Here is a 25,157-nt window from a genome sequence, read left to right on the forward strand (position 1 = left end):
CGGGGCTGTCTTTCCTCCTTGGCAAGTGTCTCTCCTGATTCCTTGCTGAGAGCTCAGACTGCCAGACAGTGATGGAAAAAAGAGGAAAGAAAGAAAACATAAAGGGAATTTTCCCCTCTTCTGCCTAAATGTTGGGGCTTTGCAGCAATATCATACCTGATGCAGGCTCAATCCTCTTCTGCCAAGTCACCAAAGCATTTGCATGGCAGAGTGAGTTTTTACAAAATCCACAGGGCAGCTGAGGGTGTTGCTGGTCAACAATTAATATTGGCTTAAATGACAAGCCCTGCTCACCAAAACTCAGGAAAAGTAGTGCAGGAGGGGATTGAATGTCTTTGAGCAGCACAGTCCCTTTGGGTAGGGGTTTGGCCTGCCCAGCAGCTGCTTTAAATGTTACATTTAGATGTTTTAAGAGAACCAAAGTTGAGTCTGAGGGGCGTAATCTGGCTAAACTTTAGATTCTCAAGGTAGCTGACTTAGTGAGCAAACTGGAATTGATGGGGAGACAAAAGAATTTTCCAGGGTTTGATGGGTGGAGTTGCCCTCAAAATAATTTAGGTAATTAGTTGATGCAGAACTGTCAGGTGCGGGGCAGGATGGCAGATGCAGAGCACCTGGAGCACATTTAGCTGGTCTGAAACACCCAAAGGGTGAGAATGAGGGTGCAGGGTCTGAGAGGTGAGGTTTTGGTCTTGCCTGTGCATTGATGAGAAAATACTTGTTGGGATTTGTTCGGACCCAACTTCCATCCCTGCTTCTCCAAGCAGTGAAGCCCTTTCTGTCCCAACAGCAAAATGAAAGTAAGAACTCTCAGCAGGTTTTCTCCAGAGAAAAATGTGTGTGTGCAGTCCCACAGGTGAGCTGTGGGACAAGCCTGGGAGAAGAGAGAGGCTGTCGACAGGAGACACTTTTCCTGTGGAACATTCCAGGGAAAGGCCCATCTGGGGTGGTCAGTGCCTGAGCTGAGGGATGACAGGAGTTCCTGCAAGCTGTGTTTTCCCTCCCATCCCACCTGCCTGGGGTGTAATAACCACTGTCCCCTCTCTCCCAGGCCATGCCTTGGACTGGCGATGACCCCGTTGCATTTCCTCCCTTTCAGATCACCCAGCTGAAGATTGAGAACAATCCCTTTGCCAAAGGCTTCCGTGGCAGTGACGACATGGAGCTCCACAGGATGTCCAGGATGCAGAGGTAACGTGTGTCACCCTCATGGCCACCAGAGCCATCAGGGCTTTGCTTGGCACATCCCTCATGGCTTGGCCTGAGCCAGGACACGGTGCCACTCCCTGCCTTGGCATCTGCATGGCTGCTCTACGTCAGGTTGTTGGAATACTCCCAGGACATGGGGCCAAAATCCTGGACCTCCTGCTCCCAGGGGAATTCCTTAATTGCTGCGTGGCAGAGGCAGGTCCTCACCTGTGGGATGCTCTCTTGGTCACAGAGGATGTGCATTTCTTTCAGACCTGTCCCCATCCAGAACAACTTTTGGCTTTATACTAAACTCTCTTCTCTGGGGCTGCAGTGCACTTAGACCCATTAAAAACTTGGACTAGCTGAGAGAAACTCTGGCCACCAGGTTACTGTGGAAGAATTCCTGAGTACTCCTTTCTCCCAGGTGACAGTTGTTTAAAGACAGAGCTCCCAGCCTTGTTTTGGGAGTAGGTTTTTGAAGCCTGCTCCGGCTGCCTCTAGATATGGTGGTGGAGAGTGCTGTGCTCTGTTGTTACTGGCTTTGGAGGGGTTTTGGCAGGAGGAGAGTGTTTGCCTGCTGGGTTCTGGATGTGCAGAGCAGGAGCAGAGGTGTGGTGGCTTCAGGTTGAAGAAGGAAAGGTTAGAAAACATTTGGATCTCCAGGTCCAGGTGGCTGAGGAGACCTTTTTGAATCTTGGCTTGGCTGCAAGTATTTAAGCTGAAAAGCAAGCCTAAATCTTTTTTGAAAATCCTGTTTAATGTCCTTTTCTAAATGTCAGGTCCTGCTGGTAATTAACTCCGTGCTTTTCCCTTCACTTGGAACTTTCTCAGTGTGTCAAGCTGCTTCCTGGTGCAAATGTTTTGCAGGAATGGTGCCATACCCATGGTTCTAACTAAGACAGATGGAGATTTTCAATAGAGCATTTTCCAGGAGGGGAGGAACCACTGGGATCTTTTATTCTCTGGCTCCTGCTGGGGGGACCTGCTTTGGGACCTTCTGATGGGAAGGTTTTCCCCACTGCCCACCCAGCAGCCAACTCTAGGTGGTCACTTCTGGTTGTTGTAGTTGATGACCTGAGCGTGGCTCTCTGTAGCCAGGAAAATTGTGTTGTCAAGCACTAAATAATTCCTGCAAACATGCTCAGAACCCGCCTCAAACTGAGCAAATGTCCTCCTGTGTACAAACGTTCAGCTTCTGCCCCAGAAAAGCTGAGATAGGTGTATAGAAAAGGTATAGGTGACACTTAATCTGCTCCTTCGAAATCATCTCTGTGATCTCCTGAATGTGCCCTGTGTTCCCTGCCTGCCCTTTCCAACAGATCTTGGCAGGATCTGTCAATATTTATTTATTTATGGTGGCACTACCCCTTGAAATAACTCCCCCCACCCTATGCCAGTCTCCCAACTTCTACTGGAACTTGAGTGATGATGTGTTGTCCCCCACCCCAGGATTTTTTTTTGCTGCCAAACCACCCTTTCATTACAGCCACTGGAAAGATTTGAAGGTTTGGATTCACTTCTTTTTTTTTTTTTTTTTTTTTTTTTGAGCAGGAGGGAGGAGGTGGAACAGGGAGGACTCTTAGGAAGGGCTCGGTGCCATATGAAGAGCATGGCATCAAGCCACACTGAGCCCATGCTAAAAATTGATTGGCATTTTTATGTAGGGGCTGCGGTCGATGATCCAGGGAACAGAAACACTTGGAATATATAAATACATTACTCAGGCCTGGCAGGGCTGGAAGGGTTAAAATCGTTGCCTTTACAGGATTAATTTCTGATGTTCATTTTAATAACTTAGCAGAGGAATGGCTGTGTGCCTTTACAAAGGTGGCATTTTTTTAAGGGAGGGCAGGATAAGATGATTATAGTAAAATAAAGACCCATTCAAGGTTGCAAATATGTGCCTACCTTTGTGGGTTTTTTTTATGTAGATATATGAATATATCAAAAATTATATATGAAAATATATAAAACCATATATAAAATCAGTTATATATATGTATAAATAAATTGTGGCTATAAAAAATAGGTTGTGTCTGTGAGATAAAGAACCATTCAGGATTGAGAATGTTGCAGAACTATGCCCTGCCTTTTGTGGGTTTATACAGATTCAACACATAAATATATATTAAAATGTAATTAAATTTATATATTATATATTTTGACATATAAATATATGTTTATGACGTTGTTTCCCAGTGATGGACCAGTCAGTCTGTCCTGGTTTTAGGGAAATGATGTCCATCTATGTCCTTGGAGAATATGGTGGGATGCATTTTTAATGCTATTCCTTCATTATGAAAAAAAGCAGCTGGAGAACCCCCACATTTTTTCTAACAGTGCACTGAAACTGCTGACCTGACATTCACCATGGCTTCCAATCCATCCCTCTCCATGGCTTTCTTCTTCACAGGGCCTCCCCTCCCACATTGCTTTTTTTTTCCTCTTGTTTCCCAGAAAAAAAGTTAATAAGTCTGTCCTGGTAGAACTTCATTCAGGAGTGATGTGAAGCCTTTCAGCAGCAGAGAATTTCATTGAGAAAGAGCAGCCACAAGCTCCAGAGAGATCCAAATTCCAGGGAATGTCCATTTGCCTCCCACTGCCTTTCTTTCCTGAAGCACAAGAGGTGCCTTCAGCTGTGGTGGGATGGACTCTCTGGGAAGAAGAGGTTTTTCAAAGTTTTCAAATTTCTGAGCATGAGATTGAGTTTTATATTTTATTGATTAGGGGAAAAAAAAACCCCAAAAACATTAAAAAGAAAGGAAGATGCCTAGAGGGATGTGAGTTTTACTACATTTATGGGTTTGGGGCTGGAGCACTGCAGGGAAGCAATTCTGGTCAACCCTGTAACCAATTCTTGCTGCTCTTCTGCAGTTCCCATTGTCTGTGGTGGTTCTTATGGGGGCTGAGGAGCTTCTGGAAGGCCCTGGTTATTTTGCCATTTAATTAATTTTGTAAATGAATGCAGTTCAGCCCTTGAAGCTTCTCTTGGAAAGGCTTTTGAGGGGGATGATGATGCCATGAAATGGTGGCTCTTGGCTCCCTCGATGGGTACTCTGAGCACTTGAAAAGTGACCAAGAAATCCAGAATGATCCATGTGACAGGGAAGAGTGACAGCTCAGTCTGACGTTGTGGCTGTGTTTTCTCCATCAAGGATCACGAGCCACTTTGCTACCTTTGGCATTAATCCACAGCAATCTTCTTGGCTCCAAAGGAATTATTCCAAAGATTGCTATGTGTCATCGAGAACAGAAACAGAGCCGGACACAAAATCAGTTCCATGAGTCAGAGCCAGCGTGACAGAGATGACAGTGCATTTTGGGGTGCCAGCAGAAGAAATGGATGAGACTCTGGTCTTCCCTGGCATTCCAATGTCCTGTTGGACTGATAAACACCAGGCTGACTTGTACATGTTGGTCTCAGTCTTCTGCACATGACCTCTTCTTCTTGTGTCTCCTCATTTCACCTTTAATCCACTTCCATTTCCCAGGTTCTGTCACTGAAATCTTCCAGGACTCATCCTCTGTCTGAAAGGGTTCCAGTGTGAGACTTGGTGTTATAACATCTGCTGGGGAGAGGATGCTTTCCTCCAGCACACATCCTCTGGGGAAATTTTCCTGGTCCCGGTTGAAACTGCAGGCTTGAAATGTGTTCTGTAGAATTTGACAGAATTCAGATGAAATCCAAAAGGAAGCAGAGCAGACCTCGCTTATGCACAGCTTGTTTGAAGTGAGAAAGCCACTCAAGAAACACAGGGTAGCTGCAGTTTCTGCCATTGACCTTCCTTCGGGGGATGTGAGCAGCAGAAGCTCAGCCCAGCACGAAGGGATGAGGTGCTGCCTCTGGCCCACACCCATTCTCCAGCTCCTCTTGTGTTCCTCTTATTCCAACATCTTTTTCTGGATAACTGTATCTTTTAATCTGCTAATGAGAGGTCTTGGTGTCTCCCTGGTTCTTTTCATTGCTGGTTCTTGGGTTGGTTGCAGTGATGGCTTTGGGCTGCACTGCTCAGAGGAGCTGCTAACAGAATGCAGGATCATCACCGAATGCTTTGGGTTGAAGCGACCTTAAAGATCATCTGGTCCCACCCCTGCCATGGGCAGGAACGCCTCCCACTGTCCCAGGTGGCTCCAAGCCCTGTCCAGCCTGGCCTTGGACATTTCCAGGGATCCAGGGACAGCCACAGCTTCTCTGGGCAAGCTGTGCCAGGGCCTGCCATCCTCACAGGGATGGATTTTTATGTTTTCCTAATATCCAATCTAAACCTATTGTGTCAGTGTGAAACCATTTCCCCTTTCCCTGGCACTCCAGGCCCTTGTAAAGCATCTCTCTTCAACTTTCTTGTAGGTCACCCTGAAACCTTCTCTTTTCCAGAGACAAATTCCAATCCCAGTTCTCTCAGCCTTTCCTCCCAGCAGAGCTGCTCCATCCCTGACCATCCTGGTACCTCCTTTGGACTCTCTCCAGCAGCTCCAGGTCCTTCCTGTGCTGGCCCCCAGGGCTGGAGGAGCTCTGCAGGTGGGGTCTCACCTGGGCAGGGCAGAAGGGCAGAACCCTCCCTTGTCCTGCTGCCCGTGATGCTGGGGAGGCAGCCTGGAACATGGGAGGTTTTTTGGGTGCTGAAGCATGTCCAGCTCTCGCCCACCAGTACCCCCAGCCCCTTCTCCCCAGGGCTGCTCCATCATTTCATCCCCAGCCAGGACTGATCCAGGGGCTATCCCTATCCCAGTGTAGCAGCAGCACTTTGGCCTTGTTCGACTGCCTGAGATTCCCATGCACACACCCAGTCCAGGGATGCTGGTGTCCCTCAGGTCCTGGCAGGAAGGTCAGGACATTTGCTGTGCTGGAGGAGAATGGGGTGGTGAACAGACTCCCATATTCCCCAGAGGACATTTTGATTTGTGTTGCTGCACCTCCAGTCTCAGCTATTATTCTCCATGGGGCTGCTCTGCAGTCCCCACGCAGAGAGGGGTCATGTTTAATCAGAGCTGAGACTGCAGGAAGTACTCAGTAATTCCTCTTCTACCAGGTCCTTTCCTGCTGTAGTTTATCCACTTCCAGCCAGCCTCTTGAGAGTGGTTCAATTTTATTTCAATATGCTGGAAGTCAGCTGACATGAATGAACACTGACAATTTGGTTTGGTTTGACTTTTTTTTTTTCCCTGGGAGATGATCTGTTTATTCCAGGCACTTTTCCCCCCCCCCCTTCTTCCTTTTGCTGTGTCTGCTATGGCTGACTTCCACTTCTTCCCTCCTCTTGAGCTTCAGCAGGAAGGACAACAATTGGTGGCCTGGGAGCTATAAACCCCAAAGCCATTGAGTTGTGTTTACACATCTGGAATTGGGGGTTGTTTCTGTGCTGGGTAGAGGGGACAGCACTGATAGGGTGACAAATATTTGTCCTTTTGTTGGAACTGCCCAAGGAGGAGTTAAAATCTCCTGGAAATTTGGAAAGAGGGGAGGGGAATCCCTGTGTTCAACATTGGGTCAGGTTTTAGACTAAGATTTGATATTGTGAACAAGATTAAGACAGTTCAGGGATTTCCAAGGCTGCTGGAAAAACACGGAAAGGAAATCCTTTCCCATGTCATACTTCACCTTGACCTCCAACAGATCCTTGGGATCTGATATTGAATAATTCTTTGGAAGCCTTGTTGCCATGAGCTACAGCAGCTCTGGAAAGCCTTGATGTTCTGTTGTTCAGAAATATCAGGAACATCATCTAACATAACTTGTTTAGGGCCAGTAGGGATTGGATGTTTCAACACAGGAGCTCCCTGATTCTAAACTGTGGATTTTTGAAGAGGTTTTTAAGCAGGTTTTTGTCTGGCAGCTGCATTTACTATGCCTTGGCTGGTACATCAGGAAACTTCAGGTCTGCACATGAAAATACATGGAAAATTATTATTCTCTTAGAGCTTAGTAATAAGCAAGAAAGTGATCTGGGTGTTGCTCTGTACAGGTCTGTATTTATAGTTTTTCCAATTATTATTAATTTGGTATGTTTCTGGTTCTGAGATTGCAAAGTCATCTTGAATTTGCTCCTTTAAATCCTTTGCCGGCCACAAGTTTGTGGCAAAAATGATCTTACAAAAGTCTTGAGTCCGTTGTGGTGAGAGCATCACTTAGCTAGAGAAAGGAGAAAATGAGACTTGAGTTTCCAATTCCACCTGGCAGAGATGGGATTTGGAATTACAGGAGGGATTCACTCATCAGGCCTGATGTGTAGGGTGGGAGTTAAATGATGAATTTGAAGTGGAATGTGGAAAGTTCTGCAGAGCTGCTGTCCAACCCTGTGGATTTGGGAAACTTCTGGCCAGGTGGGAAGCAAGAGCAGAGTCCAGACCTCAGGACAGATGGTCTTGGACCTCATCTGTGATTTCTTTCCCCAAGTTTTAACAAAAATCAAAATATTACAGAGCACCTTGTGCTGCTCCTCCCTGTCCCCCTCTGCCATTTTAATATAGTAATTAAAAGTATTAATTATTAGCCTCCAACAGCTTTTAATAGACCAGGGACAGGTTTTTCCTTGCAAATTCTTTCCCCAGTCAACTACTTTTTAAAATTTCTTTTAGTTTTGCAATTCTTAATGCAAAAATGAAAGTTGTCTATTAACACCCCATGTAAAACTAGCCTTCTGGTTCAGGAGAATCAACAACCTCATCCTTGCTATGTAGACAATTTCCTACGTTGCTTAAGTCAAGCTTTAATACCTTTCTTCCCCCTTTTTACTTTGCTACAGTTTTTTTCTGGGTTTTTATTTTTTTTTTATTTTTTTTTTTTTGTTATTTTTTTTCTGGACAGCAAAATTTCTGGATATGACAGAAATCTTTCATTGTAATTAACTATATCCCAGGATTACAAAGGTTCCTTTGGGAATAGTGACTTTGAGTGGAAAAAAAAAAAAATGAACCATTTTAGTTTGTTCTTCAGTCTTTTAAAATTGGGTGTGCACTCTACATATTGCATGGGCTCAGGAAAAAGTAGCAATATTTTGAGATGATTACTGCTTTAGAAGACACCAGAGATTTATTCCAGCTCAGCTGCTATAAGGAGATATCAGAGATAACAGCCTTTGTGAATTGAAAAACATCAAAGTGAAAGAAAAAGAATATTTTAGATATTTAGTGAGAAAATACTTTCCTTCATCTCCCTCCTCCAATAGCTGATTTTTTGGCAATAATAGCACCCAACATGTTTTGGCTGAAATGGAAATATTTCAGTCTGGAGAGACGTTATGGTGATACCTCCCGGGAATTGCTGTTTGGAAAGCTGGTGACTCCAACCTGTTCCCTCTCCCGTGTGACTCCCTGTTCCTGCTGTATCCCCCAGAGCACACTCCTCTCTGCTGGCCATGGAGATTCTCATATTCCCTGGGAAATGCAGTCTGGAAGGAATTTGGAACCCACCCCCCCCCCGTGCTCTGACACTTTGCAGACAAGCAGCTCCTCCTAGGCCAGAAAGGAGCTGAGCTTCACTTTGGCCACCAGGAATTCCTTCACTGGAAGGGTGGTGAGGTGTTGGATGGGGCTGTCCATGGAGGTGGTGGAGTCTCCATCCCTGGAGGTGTCCAAGGAGTGACTGGACGTGGCACTCAGTGCTCTGGCTTAGTTGACAATGTGTTGATCAAAGGTTGGACTCAACCCTGGAGGTCTCTTCTGACCTTCATGATTCTAGGAAGAGTTTTTCATCAAGAAATAAAATCCTAATCAGGTTGTTCATTCTTTCCTGCTCTCAGCTCTCTGTTGAAAGAGACAAAAGTGTTGGTTTGGGTGAGAAGTATCCATGGTGGGGATGGCTCCTCAGTGTTTGTGTGAGGGGCTGACCTTTATGGGGTCCCACTGAGAATTTAGGGTAAGAAATCCCCACAGATATCATATTCCAAAGAGATAGTGATTCTATGACTCTTTTTGAAGGCTGAGGTTGGAAAGCACATTTAGGATTTCATCCAAGATTTACCCATTATGGCCCAATCTACCAGTGAAAGGTGCTCAAGAGCGTCACATGGCCTGGCACCATGCCATGGTGTGTCCCTCCTTCTCCTGCCCCGGATCTCTCAGGTACCCACTGGGAGACAAAACGAGGCTCTGTCAGCTTTTGGGAATTAGATGTTGGTTGTGTGAGGCTAAGAGATGAACCCAGCCAATCCCTGCAGCCTCACCTCGGGAAGGAGAGCTAAGGGCACGTCCAGGAGTCACCTCCTTGCAGATGGTCTCCTTGGAAGGGAAACAAGGTGGGGAAACAAGGGCTGTCACGTTGGTACAATTTTCATTGAGCACCACGGTTTGAAGGTGGAACAGCAGCTCAAAATGATGCCCTGGGAGGGCTGGGAGATCCCTTAGGACCCAGAAGATTTGAGGGTCATCCCTGAGGTTTGATGTCCGCAGCTCTTGACCTTCCCCAGAAGCCACCAAAGCTGTCCTCCAGGTAAATCTGCTGGTGGAACTAAGTGCTGAGTGTCCACAGGCAGGCCCCTGAATCCCACCACCTATCTTGGCATCCACTGCTGCCCTGAATATCCGAGGGACAAATCTCTGCTTCCTCCTGGTCCATCTCTCTTTTGTTCCTTGTGCACAGCCTGGATTTTAGTTCTGAGAAAATGCTGCTTCCAGGGGATGAAACCCCACCTTTGGAACAGGCTTTCCTTGGCAAGCCCCCAGTTCCCGGGGTTGGGAAAACTTTCATGGCCCAACCAGAGCCACATTTCTTTGGGTTTGAGCTCCTGGGTGAATTTCCCTTCCATTCCAGCTCAGTTGTTGATGTTTCTGGCAGCCACCAGAGCAGTGGTTTGCATGAAAGCTCCCTGCTGGGGTAGGTTTATACGATTGCTATTGTTAAATTTTGTAAATAAGTTCTGAGTTCTACGGTGATAGGTCCTCCCCGAGGGGTGTCAGTGGAGGTTCAGGGCTCCTCCTCTGGCCAGGTGAGCCTGTGGATGGCATTTAAGGAGCTGTCCTTGCTCCAGCATGATGATTTCAGACAGGTGAGGGGGTACCTCAAAGCCAGCAGGGTCCAATGGTCTCAGAGGAGAAAACTTGTGCTGGAATCAGCACTTGGTGGCTGCTCTGAGCCTGGTGGCACTTTAGGGTGCTGTCCTACCTGATCTGTCCATGTGTTAGCAGGTCTTTGAGTTCTGGAGGAGACTTTTACCTCACCCGAAGTGCCTGAGACTCCCTATTCAGCTTCAGCTCTCCCTGCAGAGCAGGAATCATCTTCGGGGTTGCTGCATTGCTGATGTGTTTGGAGAAATGTCTCCAAAAACCACTGTAAGGTCTTTGAGGAGAGGGGATTTCCAGCCTGTGCTGGCAAAGAATCCCGACTTCAAACCAAATCAGGGGGCAAGGGAGCAATCCAGCCTTTCCCTCCCATCCTGGCTCTGCTGATGCTCTGTTGTGCATCAAATCTTGGTGATTTATTTATTTCTCTTTTCTGAGCTTGGTCTGTGGTGCAGGGATCCCCCATCCAGGACAACCAGGCTGACAGACTCCAGGCAAATGGAATGGGGAGAACTGCTATAAGGGGGAAAAAAAGCAGACCTAAATTTTTAATTAATTTCCAAGTCAGCTTGGCAGAAATGATGTTTTTATTTACATGCATGTGCATATTGCAAATACATTACAAACAGTATACAGCTTATAAATGCTACAATATGTAAATAGAAATATTGTTTATTTTGCTAAAACTGCATTTATCTTTTTTATGTGTGGGTATAAAACAGTGGTGGTGGAAAAGATGTGAATGTGTGAATTTAAGGGAACTAATAGGAAAGGGAATAACCAGTTCTGCATGGATAAAGTGTGACAGGGCTGCAGCCTCCTGGGAGGGATATCTCCATTTCCCTGAAAGCTTAAACAAACTCCATGACACTAATGTGCTGCCTTCATTTATTAATCCTCTGATCTATTTATTAATTGATTGCTTTGCTGACTTGTTTCTCTTTTGTTTCTTTGCTTGCAGTAAAGAGTACCCGGTTGTTCCCAGGAGCACAGTGAGACAAAAAGTGTCCTCGAATCACAGCCCCTTCAGTGGTGAGAGCAGGGTCCTTTCTGCCTCCTCCAACCTGGGCTCTCAGTACCAGTGTGAGAACGGGGTGTCCAGCACCTCCCAGGACCTGCTGCCTCCTGCCAACCCCTACCCCATCTCCCAGGAGCACGGCCAGATCTACCACTGCACCAAGAGAAAAGGTCAGAGCTTGGCTGCTTCGTGTTTTCCCCCTCCCAACACGACTGTCAGCATTGTTTCCTGATGTTTCCCCTTGGACAGCTCCAAGGATAACAGCCTTTGTGGATAGAAAAAAAATATCAAAGTGAAAGAAAGAGAATATTTTATATATTCAGTGAGAAAATACTTTCCTTTGTCTCCCTCCTCCAATAGTTGATTTTTTGGCACAAATAGCACGCAACAAATGATGCTGGAGCATGAGTGAGGCATGAGGGTTGTGGGCAGCTGCCCCAGGCTGGGCTGGGAAACTCTCAAATCCCATTTCTGCTGGGTTTGGAATGAGCTGTTTGGGGAGCTGGCAGCACCTTTCGCCCACTGTGAATCCACATTTGGAAAGATAGCTGCTGCTGGAGATAAAGATGACTTATCTGCAGCCCCTCAGACAGGGTTAATCTCCAAGTGGAGATACCTTGACAGTTTGCATTTTGCCCAGTTTGCAACTCAGGGCTGTCTCACAGCTGGGAGACAGTTTTCTATCTGCAGAAATGCTCGGGCTAATGAAGGGTGCCTGGGATTGAAACCCATGATACCCATGTTCCTCCCCTTCTGCTGCCACTGACCTGCTTTGACAGAGCTTAGGGATCAAACTGAGAAGGCTTTACACTGACTGCTGGGCTCGTCCTGGCATGAAGAGCCCCCTGATAGTGATGGGGTAATTGTCCTGGGCAGGAGTGAGGGGTTTGTGGTCTCTGCCCTCCTCTCCCAAAGCAGGGGAAACGCCTCAATGCAGAACCACTTGTAGGACTGAGATAGCAAAAGCTTTAGATCAGTTTTACTAGGAAAAAACACCAAACCAACCAAACAAAACAAACAAACAAACAAACAAAAAAACAAAAATCAAAAACAAAACAAAAACACCTAGGGGATTTCCAGGGCTGGATGCAACAAGGGGTGGTCAGGGACTGGTTTCTGCCAACCCCATTGCCTTTCTTGGGATTTACTCAATGGAAAAGCTACCAGAAGGCAGCAAGCACCAGGGCATTGAGGGCAGCAGGAATTTCTCCCCACAGCAGATCCCTTCCCACTTCCCTGCACGACCCTATCAATCAGACACCTGTCATTATTTTTAGCAACATAACCCCTGGAGCACTGGGATGTGCAGACACACAGTCTAAGGTAGGGAAGGCTGGGAAGTGCTGGCAGAGGAGGCAGGAGGGCAGTGGAAATCTCTCCCATGTCCTTGGTGAATCCCTTGGATATTCTAGGAGCACGTGGGTTGTGTACGGTATGCAAATTAAAAAAAAACAAAACCAAAACTGAGAAATCCTAGTATTTTCCTGAGATTGAGGTAAACAGTGGAAAACAGGTGGAATTTTCTGTCCCCTCCAGCTGACCAGGTGACTGTGCTCACACAGAATGTGTCAGAGCAGGGATTGGAAATGGGGATGCTGGCCTTGAGCTGGCTGTAAGGCAGGGAATGAGGAGATGCAGTGGGCACCCAAAGTGTCCCCCTCTGGCGGGGTGTGTGGCCTGTTTTAGCCCTGTGCTGCTGTGGGTGGGAGGTGCTGGGGTGCTGCTGGTGATGGAAGCTCCCAGCCTGCAATCCCTCCTCAGCGCTGGGAGCTGCAGTTCCTGGGAATCCTTCCTCAGTTCCTCTGTGCCGGGAGCTGAGCTCTCACCTCTCCTCTTCCCCCTTTCCCAAAACTAACCAAAACAAGCTGGCCCAAATGGCAACCAGCCCTTGGGACAATCCCCGACTGCTGCGTGTCCCTGCCCCGCGGGGCAATTCATCATTCGCCTCCGCATTGTAACGTGATAAGGAATCAACAGAGGTTTCCTTCCAGTTTTGGGATTCCCGCTAAGTGGTGTCTCCATGGGTGGTTTCCCTCAATCCCCCAATTATCTCACTTCCTCTTATTGTCACAAAAGACACGGCTATCTGCCCTGGAATAAAGCTCCCCGGCCCCTCTTGGCCCTCGCCACGGCGCGGGGGACAGGTCTGGGGTGGCCTTGTCTGCAGGGCCCATGGCCCCTCCTTATCTCTGCCATGGCTGGAGTGGCACAAGCAGTTAAGGGCCTTTTATCAAAGCCGCCAAACTCTTTAATCAAAGGGGAGCAGTGTCCTGCCCGATACCACCGCCTTCTTCCGTGAGGTTGGGTGTCCCGGGAGCCTGAGCCTCTGCTTCCCTCCCTGCGCCTTTTTCTCTTCCCTCCTCGTGCCTTCGGCAAATCGAAAACAGCCACCAGGGCTTGCAGGAAAGAAATACAAAGTTAATGGGAACCAGAGAGCCAGACTGAGCTGCCAAGCAGCTCTTTGCGAAGTGAAATTAATTAAAAGGAAAAAAAAAATCACTAGAGATGAGCAATTCGGGTCGGATAAATGAGAGTGTGGTCCAAGGTTTCATGTCACTGAGCATGGGACTTCCTTCCAGCACCAGCTAGGGTTTTTGTTGGACATGGGAAAATAATCCTATGTAGGATGTTCCTCTTTTTTTTTGCTGTTCCAGGCTCTCATCTTCTCATTTCTGAGATTTCCCCTCATGGTTCTCCTGCTTTCCTACAGAAAACTGAAAAGTAGGAGTTTGCTTGCTCCTACTGTCCCTCTGTCCATTTTCTGGACTGGAAATCTTATTGATTGTGTTGGATTATCCACTCCCCAGACATTGACTCCTCCTCAGGCAGTTTAGGATTTATCTCAAGCGGATTATTTCCTTTCCCAAGGCTGTGGTTGTGGATAAATGCTCTTGGGGGCAGAGGGCAGTTCAGCTGGGTTTGAGACCAGCTGCTGTCTGCATCTTCTGGGGTGAATTCCACCACTGTTTGCCAAGCAAGTCTCCTTCCAGCTTTGACATCTGATGTTTCTCTGCATCCTTTTCAGTCAGAGCCAAGCCTTGGGTTAAGGCTCAGTTAGGGACAGGTCTGTGTTCACCCAACTCAAAGGAACCTTGTTCAACTTCTGCTTTCCTGGTGACCTAAGACAAGGATTATTCTCTGTGCTTGGCAGTGTTGTTCTTAGCTGTCAAGGCAAGATGGATTCACTGTGGAGATCTGATATGGAATTACATTAGGGGAGGGCAGCAGGGCTGCCAGGGGATGTTATCTCTGAAGGCTCCCTGCTTCAGGGAGGTGATGCTCTCCTGGCTGAGGAAGGAAGGAAGGACACATCCCAGAGCTCCTAATCTCGTAACTCCTGGTGTGCAGGTGGGAGGGCAGGGTCACAGCATGGGGAATGTCCCCAGTGCGCTGCAATGGGGTCACTGTTCCAGGAGTGGGGAATGCAAGGATCATTCTGCCTTGCATCCCAGCTCCACACTGGGATTGCTGATGGCATGTGACAAAGTCACTGGTCTTGGGAGGATGGACACCTCCAACCCTGGATCTCATCAAGGAGTGGCCTCCACTATTGATGTGAATTTTTAGGCTGACACAAAGAGAAGTTGGAGCTTTGTCTTTTTGCTGGTTGTTCTCCACCTCTCCCGTCACTGTGCTTGGAGAAGCCCAAAAGGCCTCACCAGCAGGCAGCTTGCCTTGTGTCTTTCATTTAGCTCCACATCCCAGTTAGGATACTGGGCCTTGTTTTCTCTTGTATTATCCTCTCTCTCTGATGTCCTGTGGACTAAACAGTCATCCCTCTAAACCTCTGCTCCCTCCCAGCCTTACACAATCCCAACCACTTGGCAGATTTCTGGGATGCTTACGATGCTGAACAGGAGGCAACTGGAATAGCCTCTCCCTGGGGAGGTTATAAAAGTTGTCAATTTGGCACTCTGAGGGAGAAGAGGGATGTGGCAGAATCCACTGGCTCCAACCAGCGAGGACCATGTCCTTGAGCCCCCTAACTGGGACAGAATCCTGGGGAAGGATTTATCTTTCACCTCCCTCCTGCTCTGATGAAGTTGGTGCTGGTACAGCAATGCCTTTCCACCTTCTCCTCGAGAACACGCACTGGCAGTGTGGACAGACCTCTTTGTTGACTGAACCAACTTCTCCCACATCCCACCCAGCTTGGGTTCTTTTTCACTCAAAGAATCTGTAGGACAAAATTTGGCATGGAATATCTCCTTGGAGGACAAGCTGCTGATCCTGCTGTTGTTTGGAGATGCCATGAGTTGGCCAAAGCTCGGGGTGTGCTGCAGCTGGAGAGATGCAGTGGAGCCCAGAGCAGCCCCCAGTGGCTGTGGGACACTGGGGGTGAGGAAGGGACTCCCTGCATGGGGAGGAGATGTTCAGGGAGCTGGGGTGCACCCGGCTCTTGCTGTGCAGCCACGCTCTTGTGGCACTGTAGTTTCATAACATTGGTGAGGAAAGGCTGAGGGAGCTGGGCCATGACTGACAGGGCACCCCATCAATGTCTGTCGGTGCCTGCAGGGAGGTGCCAGGGGATGGACCAGGCTCTGCTCCGTGGTGTCCAGCAACAGGACAACAGGCAGCAGCTGATGCCTGGGAGGTTCCACCTGAACATGAGGAAGGACTTCTGTCCTGTGGCCAAGCACCAGTCAGGCTGCCCAGGAGGGTGTGGAGTCTCCTCACTGGAGATATCCCAGAATTTTCTGGACAGCATCCTGTGCTCTGGGATGACCCTGCTAGAGCAGGGGTGCTGGACCAGATAACTCACTGTCATCCTTCCAACCTGATCCGTTCTCTGATTCCCCTCTCCTGTCAGAGGTGCCTCCTGTACCTCTGCAGGGAGTGCTGGCAGCTTGCTGCCTGTGGAAAAGATTCCAGGTTTTGGGGGTTGGATTGCCCTTGCTCCACAGCCTGTTGTGTTCAACACAACGCAGCCATATCACAAACAGTGCAACGGCTGGAATGGCTGGCATGTTTTAGGTCCCATGTCCTAGGATTTAGGACTTTTTTGTCCTTTAGAGATGTTAGTTCTGATTGAATCTGCCTTGTTCTTTTCTTCTTGGACAACCTTTGTCATTCTTACACCCTGGTATTGGCTCTTCAGGCTCATGCCAGATCCATGCTGGAATCCAGACTGGATAAAACAACGGAGTTAGTGATAATCACCCATTGTGTCTCCCTCACAAAGTCAGGATGAACCTCCTGTAATGCTCTGGAAATGTGGGTGAGCTCTGAAAACCAAACGAGTTGTGTCTTGTTCTTCATTGTCTTCAATCGCAGGGAGCTGAGTGTCATGTGTGGGGAAGGAGCTCTCCTGATTTACACCAGGGAGGAGAGGGAGGCCCAGTGCACCCTGGAGTCCAGAGCCTTTCCATGTTTGCATTTCATTCTACGTGGCCCGAATCTTGGGATTGGGAAAATTCCATTTAAAAAGCCATTTGCGTGGTATTTACAACCCAGCTGGAAGTAGTAAATACCGGAAATCTTGGAAGCGCTCATGCTCTCGCTCAAGCTCCTTCATTAGATAGATCATCAAATTCCTTGTGAGGGAGCCAGTTTCCACCCCATTCTTCAGGCTCCGTTTTCCTTGGATTCACTTCAGAGCAGCTTCTCCCTGGCGCTGGTGGCTCCCCCTGCTTGGCAGCACCTCCTGCTTTTTGAGGTTTGTGCAGCATCGAGGGGCTTCTCCCTAGAGCTGATCACCACCCTTGGCTTCCAAGAATAGCACCAACAGTGGGGGATGGTCAGTATATCTCCCAGGATAGCCAACAACTCCTCCGAGGGCTCAGTGGCACCTGGAAAAGGACAAGGAGCTGCTGCCAGGGAACCAGCATCAGGAATCAAACCCTGAGCAGGCAGTTACACATCTCCAATGTCCTGTTTACATTGATAGGAGGTAAGAGGAGCTTCAGGGACAGGGTTATGGCCTTGAGCTGCACTGTCCCAGGCTCCAGAGCCCGTGGGATGGATTGAAACTGCACCTTTGGCATTGCATGAGAAACCTGTTTGTTCTGTGCTCCTTCTGTTACTGAAGATGTCCCCTTTCCACCCTAAAGCTGCTCCACACACCCTGGGGATGCTGCTCTGATCTCCTCTGTGAGGAGTTGTGGGACAAGACCAGAGAGACTGGGCCACTGTAAATCTCTCAGGCAGCACCAGCTGAAGCTCTCTGGTCTGCACCATCCCACCTCAGGATGCACGTGGACCATTCTCTTCCCCCTCTAGCACTTGGAGGCTCTATAGGTGGAAAATCACTGGGAAGAGGGGCAGGAGGACAGGCAGAAGGTGTTAGGGCAGGCTGGAATCTTTTGTTAGTGCCTAGGTCCTGTTTGGAGAAGGGAACAAGGTCTTTACACACCTCAAAATCCCTTTCCACATAAAACATCAGTGAACCTGGCTCTAGATGGACCAGCAGAGTGACCCTGAGAGCTTACAGAAGAGGAGAGGGCACTTCTGGGGTTTCCACTGAAATCCTGGTTGGCTTTGTTTTTTCCCTCTTCACCTGTGCTGGATTCTGGAAGTGGCTCCGTGACATTGCGGCTCTGCCCAGCTGGGCTGTGGCGGGCAGTGAAATGTCTGGGCTAAATGGAAAAATCAGCAAGCTCAGGTTGTAAGTCAGGCAGTTTTACACCACGGAAAAACAGAGTTTGACTGGTTTGTGTTGTATATTTTAAAAAATCAAAATAAAATAAACAGTCAAACCCCAAGCCAATGATTTCTGGTGCCAGCAGAGTGATGCGGTTTAATGCTGAAAACTTTATTAGCAGAACAATGCTGCATTTTACAAGACATTGTTTTTCCACCCCAGTGTTCTTATTACTCAGCGGTGGGTCAGGAATCCAAACTTTTTACACTGTCCATAAAAGCTCCAGCTCAGGCTGTTCTTCCAGATGTACCTCCTGTCATGGAGCTGAGACCAGGAGAGAAGTTAGACCTGTGCCTGCAACTTTTGGCTTTCAGGGGACTCCATCCTTTCCCCTGGATCTGAGCTGGTGGAAGGAGGGTGACACATTCCTACATCTACCTGCTCATTGTTTCAGCTGGTTTTAAAAATGGGATGGAATTGCTCATTTATCTAATCCTGCTTCCCTCCCCAACTGACAGGGAAGGCAGAGAAACTTGATTATCAGGGCTCTGCATTGCTGAGGTGAAGGAGCCAGGCTTTGATGTTGTCAGGAAGAGAGAAATGGGACTGTGGCTTTCCAGCTGAATTCATGGTACTACAGAGCCGAAGGCCACTGTGGGGAATGTCCCCACGGTGTCCCTCAGAACCTGCTCTTTGTGGGATTGCTGGACCAAGAGGAACAGCAGCACTTGTTCCAGCTGGACTAGGAAGATCCCTGGGTGGGAATAATGGGTTATTTGACATACAGAGAGGGTGTAGCTTCCTGGAGAGCCCTCGTGGCTGTTCAGAGCAATAAGGGTTATGTGCATCTGTGTGTTGAGAAGAAACAAAAGATGCCTGCACTGCCCACCTGCCCTTTCCAAAGGTGTGACATGAGCATTCCCCTCGGAGCAGCCTGGCAGCAACACCTCTGTGCTTCTTGTGGGGCACATGCTCTAAGTCCTCCTTCCTGTGCAACTGTTTGGGGTTTGTTTCCCCACTGTATTTTGGGGGTGAAAAAAAATTAAAACTCAAAACACGTGGCTTGAGAAAAATTGTAAAGGGTAACTTGTTTCAAATTTCAAATCTGACTCCTGTTCAAAGGGTGCAGCCAGGGGAGCTCTAACCAAGTGAGATATTTTCCTGCTTGCACCAGAAATCTTATTTTTGAAGCAGCAGCAAAGTTAATCCATGTCAGAGCAGCTTCCCTTGCCACGCTGTCCTTAAAATCTCTTGGTGAAGTGCTCATCCCTGGGAATTTTGCCATCCATTCCAGCAGAGCTGGATTTCATTTGATGACCCTGTGAATGAATAAATAAACGCACATTCATTTATTCATTTGGCCTCACCCTGGAGATTTCACCTAAATTGTTTATCTCCTTCCCTCTGCTAGCCTGGGATGCTGCAGGAAACAAAGGGCTCTGCAAGATGTGCCTTGTTGTTTCTAGCTGTGAAATTTACTTTTCTCCTTTGTTCCCCTTGGCTTCAGCACACGGCCCTGTGTGGATTTATGTGCCCACAGTCCTGTGTGGATTTATGTGCCCAGCTGCCTTGGCACAGCTGAAGGCTGGGGCTGTCAAACTCCAAATCTGATTGTCCCAGCCGTGCCATCACTGGTGCTCTCTTGGGAAGATTTTTATTGTGATCTCCTTTTTAGTCTCTTTTTATCATGGAAATGTTTTGTTGCGGAGGAAAGGATTTGAGTTGACAGCATCAGCTCTGAGCCTTCTGGGGGGGGGTGGGGACCCTGGTAGGTGCAGAGGTCACAGGCAGATGTTATTCCTCAGGTAAAAGTGGCAGCAGAAAGGAGATGGGGAGCATGTGGGGAGATCACCAAGCAAGATAAACCTCAGGATCCCTCCAGCATCTTGATTTCCCCCCACCCCACCTAGAGCTCCTGGCTTTCCCCTTCCCCACTCCAGCAGAGAGGGCCAAGCGCAAGGCTTGGTTTCCACAGGATAGACTGAGATCAGTTCCAGGGAAATGATGGGGATTCACACCGAGGGAAGTGTCAGACTGTCCTCGGTCAAACCAGCACTGCAGACAGGGAGGTTCCACTGCAGGCACATTATCCTTGGTGACCACCAGGACTTCTCTCTCCCAACAGACGAGGAATGTTCCACCACCGAGCATCCCTACAAGAAGCCCTACATGGAAACCTCTCCAGCGGACGAGGACCCTTTCTACAGGTCCAGTTACCCTCAGCAGCAGGGACTGAACACGTCGTACAGGACTGAGTCGGCGCAGCGCCAGGCCTGCATGTACGCCAGCTCGGCGCCGCCCACGGAGCCCGTGCCCAGCCTGGAGGACATCAGCTGTAACACGTGGCCCAGCGTGCCCTCGTACAGCAGTTGCACAGTGTCTGCCATGCAGCCCATGGACAGGTTACCCTACCAGCATTTCTCTGCCCACTTCACCTCGGGGCCGCTCATGCCCCGCCTGGGCAGCGTGGCCAACCACACGTCGCCCCAAATCGCAGACACCCACAGCATGTTCCAGCACCAAAGCTCTCACCAGCCCATCGTGAGGCAGTGTGGACCTCAAACGGGCATCCAGTCCCCTCCCAGCAGCCTCCAGCCGGCGGAATTCCTGTATTCCCACGGCGTGCCTCGAACCCTGTCGCCCCACCAGTACCACTCTGTGCACGGCGTGGGGATGGTGCCAGAGTGGAGTGAGAACAGCTAACCAGGGGGGCAGGGAAGTGCCAGAGCCACGGGGAAATCCCAGGAAACGGGAGAAGGAAAAGGAAAAGAATCCCCCTGTTGATAACAAAGCGTTTTGCAAGACTCCTTGAAGTGAATGTTCACCGCTAGCACTCAAGAGGGACGGACACTGACTGAAGCAGGGCTGGAAGTCGTCGGCCTCGCTGTGACTTGCCCTGACCCCCCCTTTGTCTTCTTTTGTCTCAAAAGAAAAGCCAACAGCCCAGCACACTTCTGTCCCTCCACGGTCCCACCCAGTTTGTGTCGCTGCCACCACCCTCATCCCCCTCCTGCCCTTCTGCTCTTTTTGTTCTTCAAGGGACACCAAACTCCTGCTGCCTTTCTCACCACGGTCACAATGCTTGAACGAGAGCAGTTAGGATGTTACTTTTTTTTTTTTTGTGGTGTTGATGTTGACAATGTTATATAATAAATAATAATATATATGTTTTTTTCTTTCCATTTTCTCAGCAAAAAAAGAAAAAGACACCAGCCGTTTTTACCAAGGGTGGATTTTGGAGTGGTGTTTCTTTTTTCTTTAAAAAAAAAATAAATTAGTATTATCTTTACTTTTCAACTGAAAGAGGTACTGAGAACCCCCAAATAAATAAATCCAGTACCTCCCTCACCCAGGCATTGTACCAAGAGTGAAATTACTCCCACAGGGAACTGTGTTTCCTTACAAATTCCCCAAAATTCTCTCCAGGAACCATTCCATAAACCATCCCCTCATCTCCTTTCCCACTTGTAATTCTCTCATTCCTCTTCCCTTCCCATCTCCTGGTCTTTCCTGGTCCCTCAGCCATCTCTGATGGAAGCGTGGGGTTATTTCCAAGCTTGCAAACATCCCCAGCTTGAGTCCTGCTGGATTTTTAGCAGCATGTGGAAAACCAGGCTCTGAGCCAGCTGCCAGAGGGGGAGAGGGGGGAGAGGATGCAGACACTGAGGGGAAAAAGTTTGCTCACCAAAATGATGATGACGCTTGTTTGCAATCCCGGGCTTTCATTTTCTCCTGTGTTCCTTTGCTTCCTCTCCAAAAAAAAAAAAAAAAAAAAAAAAGGAAAAAAAAAGAGATATCAGTCTGGGTGTGTGAAATGAGATATTAAATAAATGTGTTTAAAAGGGGCAGAAAGTGATCATGAGAGGCTGGGAGTGGTGGAGGCAAAAAGAAAAGGAAAAGCAAATATGTGCAAGGAAAAATGTCTACTGCAGAATATTTCAGGTGTAAAATTTCCTGGTCCTATTTATTTATATGTGGGAGTTCCAATAACTCCAAGGATGTCACAAAAGCAGTTGATGCCAAGAGGTTCAAACTTTTATTGAAATGGAAGTTTGCTTTCTTTTCTTCTTTTTTTTTCCTCTCCAAGCTGTGCACACTCTATATAATTTACATATATTTTTAATTAAAAGTAATTCTAATTAACTAAAGAGGTATACCTGCGTTTCAGCCACTGGGAATGTGGGTGGGAATGTGTGGGAATTCTGATGTGGGAGGGAATACAGACAAGTATCCAAAGGCATGGAGCTAAGAAAAATGTACACCATATCTAGCTCTGCTCTCCCATTTTTTGTGCCAATTTATGGCTAATAAATACCACACACTCTCAACAGCAAGGGAGTGCCCACCTATTTTAATATATTTTTGGGTTTGGGGTGGTTTCTACTGATTTTTTTTGCTTCTACTTGATGGCTGTAATTGAATTTTTATTCGTTTGCTCTAGCAGAGGAGGTGCAACATCACAGGGTGGAAGGTAGGGATGGGCTGAGCTTGGGCTGAGTTTGGGGCTGTTCCACAATTGCCTGGGTCCCCCAGGGCTGTGGTCTCCTGGGGTTACTTTCCCATCTTTCCCATTTTTAAATCTTTCTCAAGATTTAAAAGTGACCTTGGTGGGTTGTGGGGTGGCATTGGGAAGCGCCAGTGAGGTGGAACTCCACCCTGTTCCCAGGGAAGGGAGGCTGGAGGGAACTGCTGGGCTCAGGGGAGCTCTGGGGTTGTGTCCCAGCCTTGGTGAAGGAGGGGAGATGCTTTGGGAACTGGAAACCAGGTGGGAAAATCAGCCCCAGAGCCATGAAGAGATTGCAGTTGGGAAGCCAAATAGAAAGGTTGGCTCTGTGGGGCTGCTGAGCCAGGGTCACCTCAGGAAGGGCATAGAAGGAGCTGAGGAGGTGTCCCCAGGCAGGATCACCTCAGGAAGAGCATGGAAGGAGCTGAGGAGGTGTCCCCAGCCAGGATCACCTCAGGAAGAGCATGGAAGGAGCTGAGGAGGTGTTCCCAGCCAGGATCACCTCAGGAAGAGCATGGAAGGAGCTGAGGAGGTGTTCCCAGCCAGGATCACCTCAGGAAGAGCATGGAAGGAGCTGAGGAGGTGTTCCCAGCCAGGATCACCTCAGGAAGAGCATGGAAGGAGCTGAGGAGGTGTCCCCAGGCAGGATCACCTCAGGAAGAACATGGAAGGAGCTGAGGAGGTGTTCCCAGCCAGGATCACCTCAGGAAGAGCATGGAAGGAGCTGAGGAGGTGTTCCCAGCCAGGATCACCTCAGGAAGAGCATGGAAGGAGCTGAGGAGGTGTCCCCAGGCAGGATCACCTCAGGAAGAGCATGGAAGGAGCTGAGGAGGTGTTCCCAGCCAGGATCACCTCAGGAAGAGCATGGAAGGAGCTGAGGAGGTGTCCCCAGGCAGGATCACCTCAGGAAGAGCATGGAAGGAGCTGAGGAGGTGTTCCCAGCCAGGATCACCTCAGGAAGAACATGGAAGGAGCTGAGGAGGTGTCCCCAGGCAGGATCACCTCAGGAAGAACATGGAAGGAGCTGAGGAGGTGTTCCCAGCCAGGATCACCTCAGGAAGAACATGGAAGGAGCTGAGGAGGTGTCCCCAGGCAGGATCACCTCAGGAAGAGCATGGAAGGAGCTGAGGAGGTGTTCCCAGCCAGGATCACCTCAGGAAGAGCATGGAAGGAGCTGAGGAGGTGTTCCCAGCCAGGATCACCTCAGGAAGAACATGGAAGGAGCTGAGGAGGTGTTCCCAGGCAGGATCACCTCAGGAAGAACACGACCAGGTCCTGGGAAGGAGCTGAGGATGTGTCCCCAGCCTGTCCCATGGGGCGGGCACACTGAGGGACACCCTGCAAAGGCACAGAAAGGCAGCAGGATCAGCAGGGCCATTCCACAGGGATATTTCCACCTTGCTGTCCCAGGGATGGAGGGCACAGGGTCTTCTGGGCCTCTCCCAGCGCTGCCTCCAATAAAACTTTCTTCTTTCAGATGTCTGCTTTTACTGTCTCGTGCTTGCAAAACATTTCATGATTGTTGGGTTAGACAGAGCCAAAATGTGATGCTGGAGCTCACTCTGGGTATCAACAACATCGGTGGGCAGAGGGAGGTGCAGGCACCACGTGTGGGGCACGGCGGGGACCTCAACTCTTGCAAAGCTTTTTGTCTGCATGGAGACACCCCCAGGGAACCACCCAAACGTCGCATTAAATCACACAGAACATGCAGTGCTCCAAGACTGATGAGTAAATTGCGTTTTGAGTTAAGGAACACAACAATTACTCTGTATGTAGCTGTCATCTACGAGCTGTAGATGTGCTGTACTTCCCCAGCTTCGTTATCCCACTGCTGATCATGTAATCATCTAATCCCCACCGGGTGATCCCCATGTAATTAGATGGGCAGTGGTTACTCTGTAAGTAGAGGTCTCCCCAGAAATGCCTGCCAGGCATCTCAAAGAGGATTAAGGAAAACTAAACTCCCATGGAAAATTACTTCTTAAGCATTGGGAGGAAAGGCTCAAGCTTCCAACTCCACTCATTTCCTCAGAGCTCCTCAGGTTTGGGTTTTGCCTCTTTGGGGTTATGCTGAGATTCTCTGATGGGTTTTGGGGCTGGAAAACCAGGCAGATCCCTGAGGATACAGCCTTGTGCAGCCACACTGGTGTGAGGAGCAGGGAGGCCATCAGTGCCACGATCATCACTTGTCACAGCAGTAAAATCTGGGATGAAGGCCAAGAAAAGGTGGTGGGAGGACCCAACACAGCCTTTTCCTCCTCTTTTGAAGGAGTTTGTGCACGTGGCACTTCCATATGGCAATTCCATTTCCACGGGTAGGACTGGAAGGAGTCAGGATGTGAAAAGAAAAGGTGATCCCAGCCTGGATGTGGATGTGCCTGTTCTACCTTGAGCTTCTACTTTTGCCCAAGCGGTCCAAAACAACACCAGGAGCTGTCAAGAAGAAGGTTGTCCTCTCCCTCTGATTGTGATGTTATGATCCAAAGAGCCTGATGTGATTTCTTTGATTTCTTTTCTTAGGGATTTATTTCTTAGCCAAGAATAATAACACTGACCATAATAAACAGCAAAAATAGGGGGAAAATTACATTTGTCAGTGGAGAAATTGGACAAAAGAGGTTGCAAAATTCACCCTATTGAGAGGTAAACTGGCAATTCTTCCCTGTCAGGGTGGGCAGGCCCTGGCACAGGTACCCAGAGAAGCTGTGGCTGCTCCTGAATCCCTGGCAGTGTCCAAGGCCAGGCTGGATGGACACTGGGGCTTGGAGCAGCCTGGGACAGTGGAAGTGTCCCTGCCCATGGCAGGGGTGGCACTGGGTGGACTTTATGGTCCCTTCCAACACAAACCATTCCACGATTCCTTA

At 48.6% G+C, this 25,157-nt stretch overlaps 1 protein-coding gene across 1 annotated transcript in view; it reads left to right on the top strand.

Annotated features, from left to right (window-relative positions):
* TBX5 (T-box transcription factor 5) overlaps nt 1-20,489 on the top strand; it is a 38,099-nt gene extending 17,610 nt beyond the window's left edge. Inside the window, exons 7-9 of the mRNA XM_062504344.1 lie at nt 1,100-1,191; nt 11,150-11,376; nt 19,912-20,489. Of these exons, the coding sequence (XP_062360328.1) occupies nt 1,100-1,191; nt 11,150-11,376; nt 19,912-20,489 (897 nt within the window). The remainder of the gene's footprint in view (nt 1-1,099; nt 1,192-11,149; nt 11,377-19,911) is intronic.
* The last annotated feature ends 4,668 nt before the right edge of the window (nt 20,490-25,157 follow it).

This window comes from Cinclus cinclus, chromosome 17, assembly GCF_963662255.1.
Source record: "Cinclus cinclus chromosome 17, bCinCin1.1, whole genome shotgun sequence".
NCBI classification, from domain to species: domain Eukaryota; kingdom Metazoa; phylum Chordata; class Aves; order Passeriformes; family Cinclidae; genus Cinclus; species Cinclus cinclus.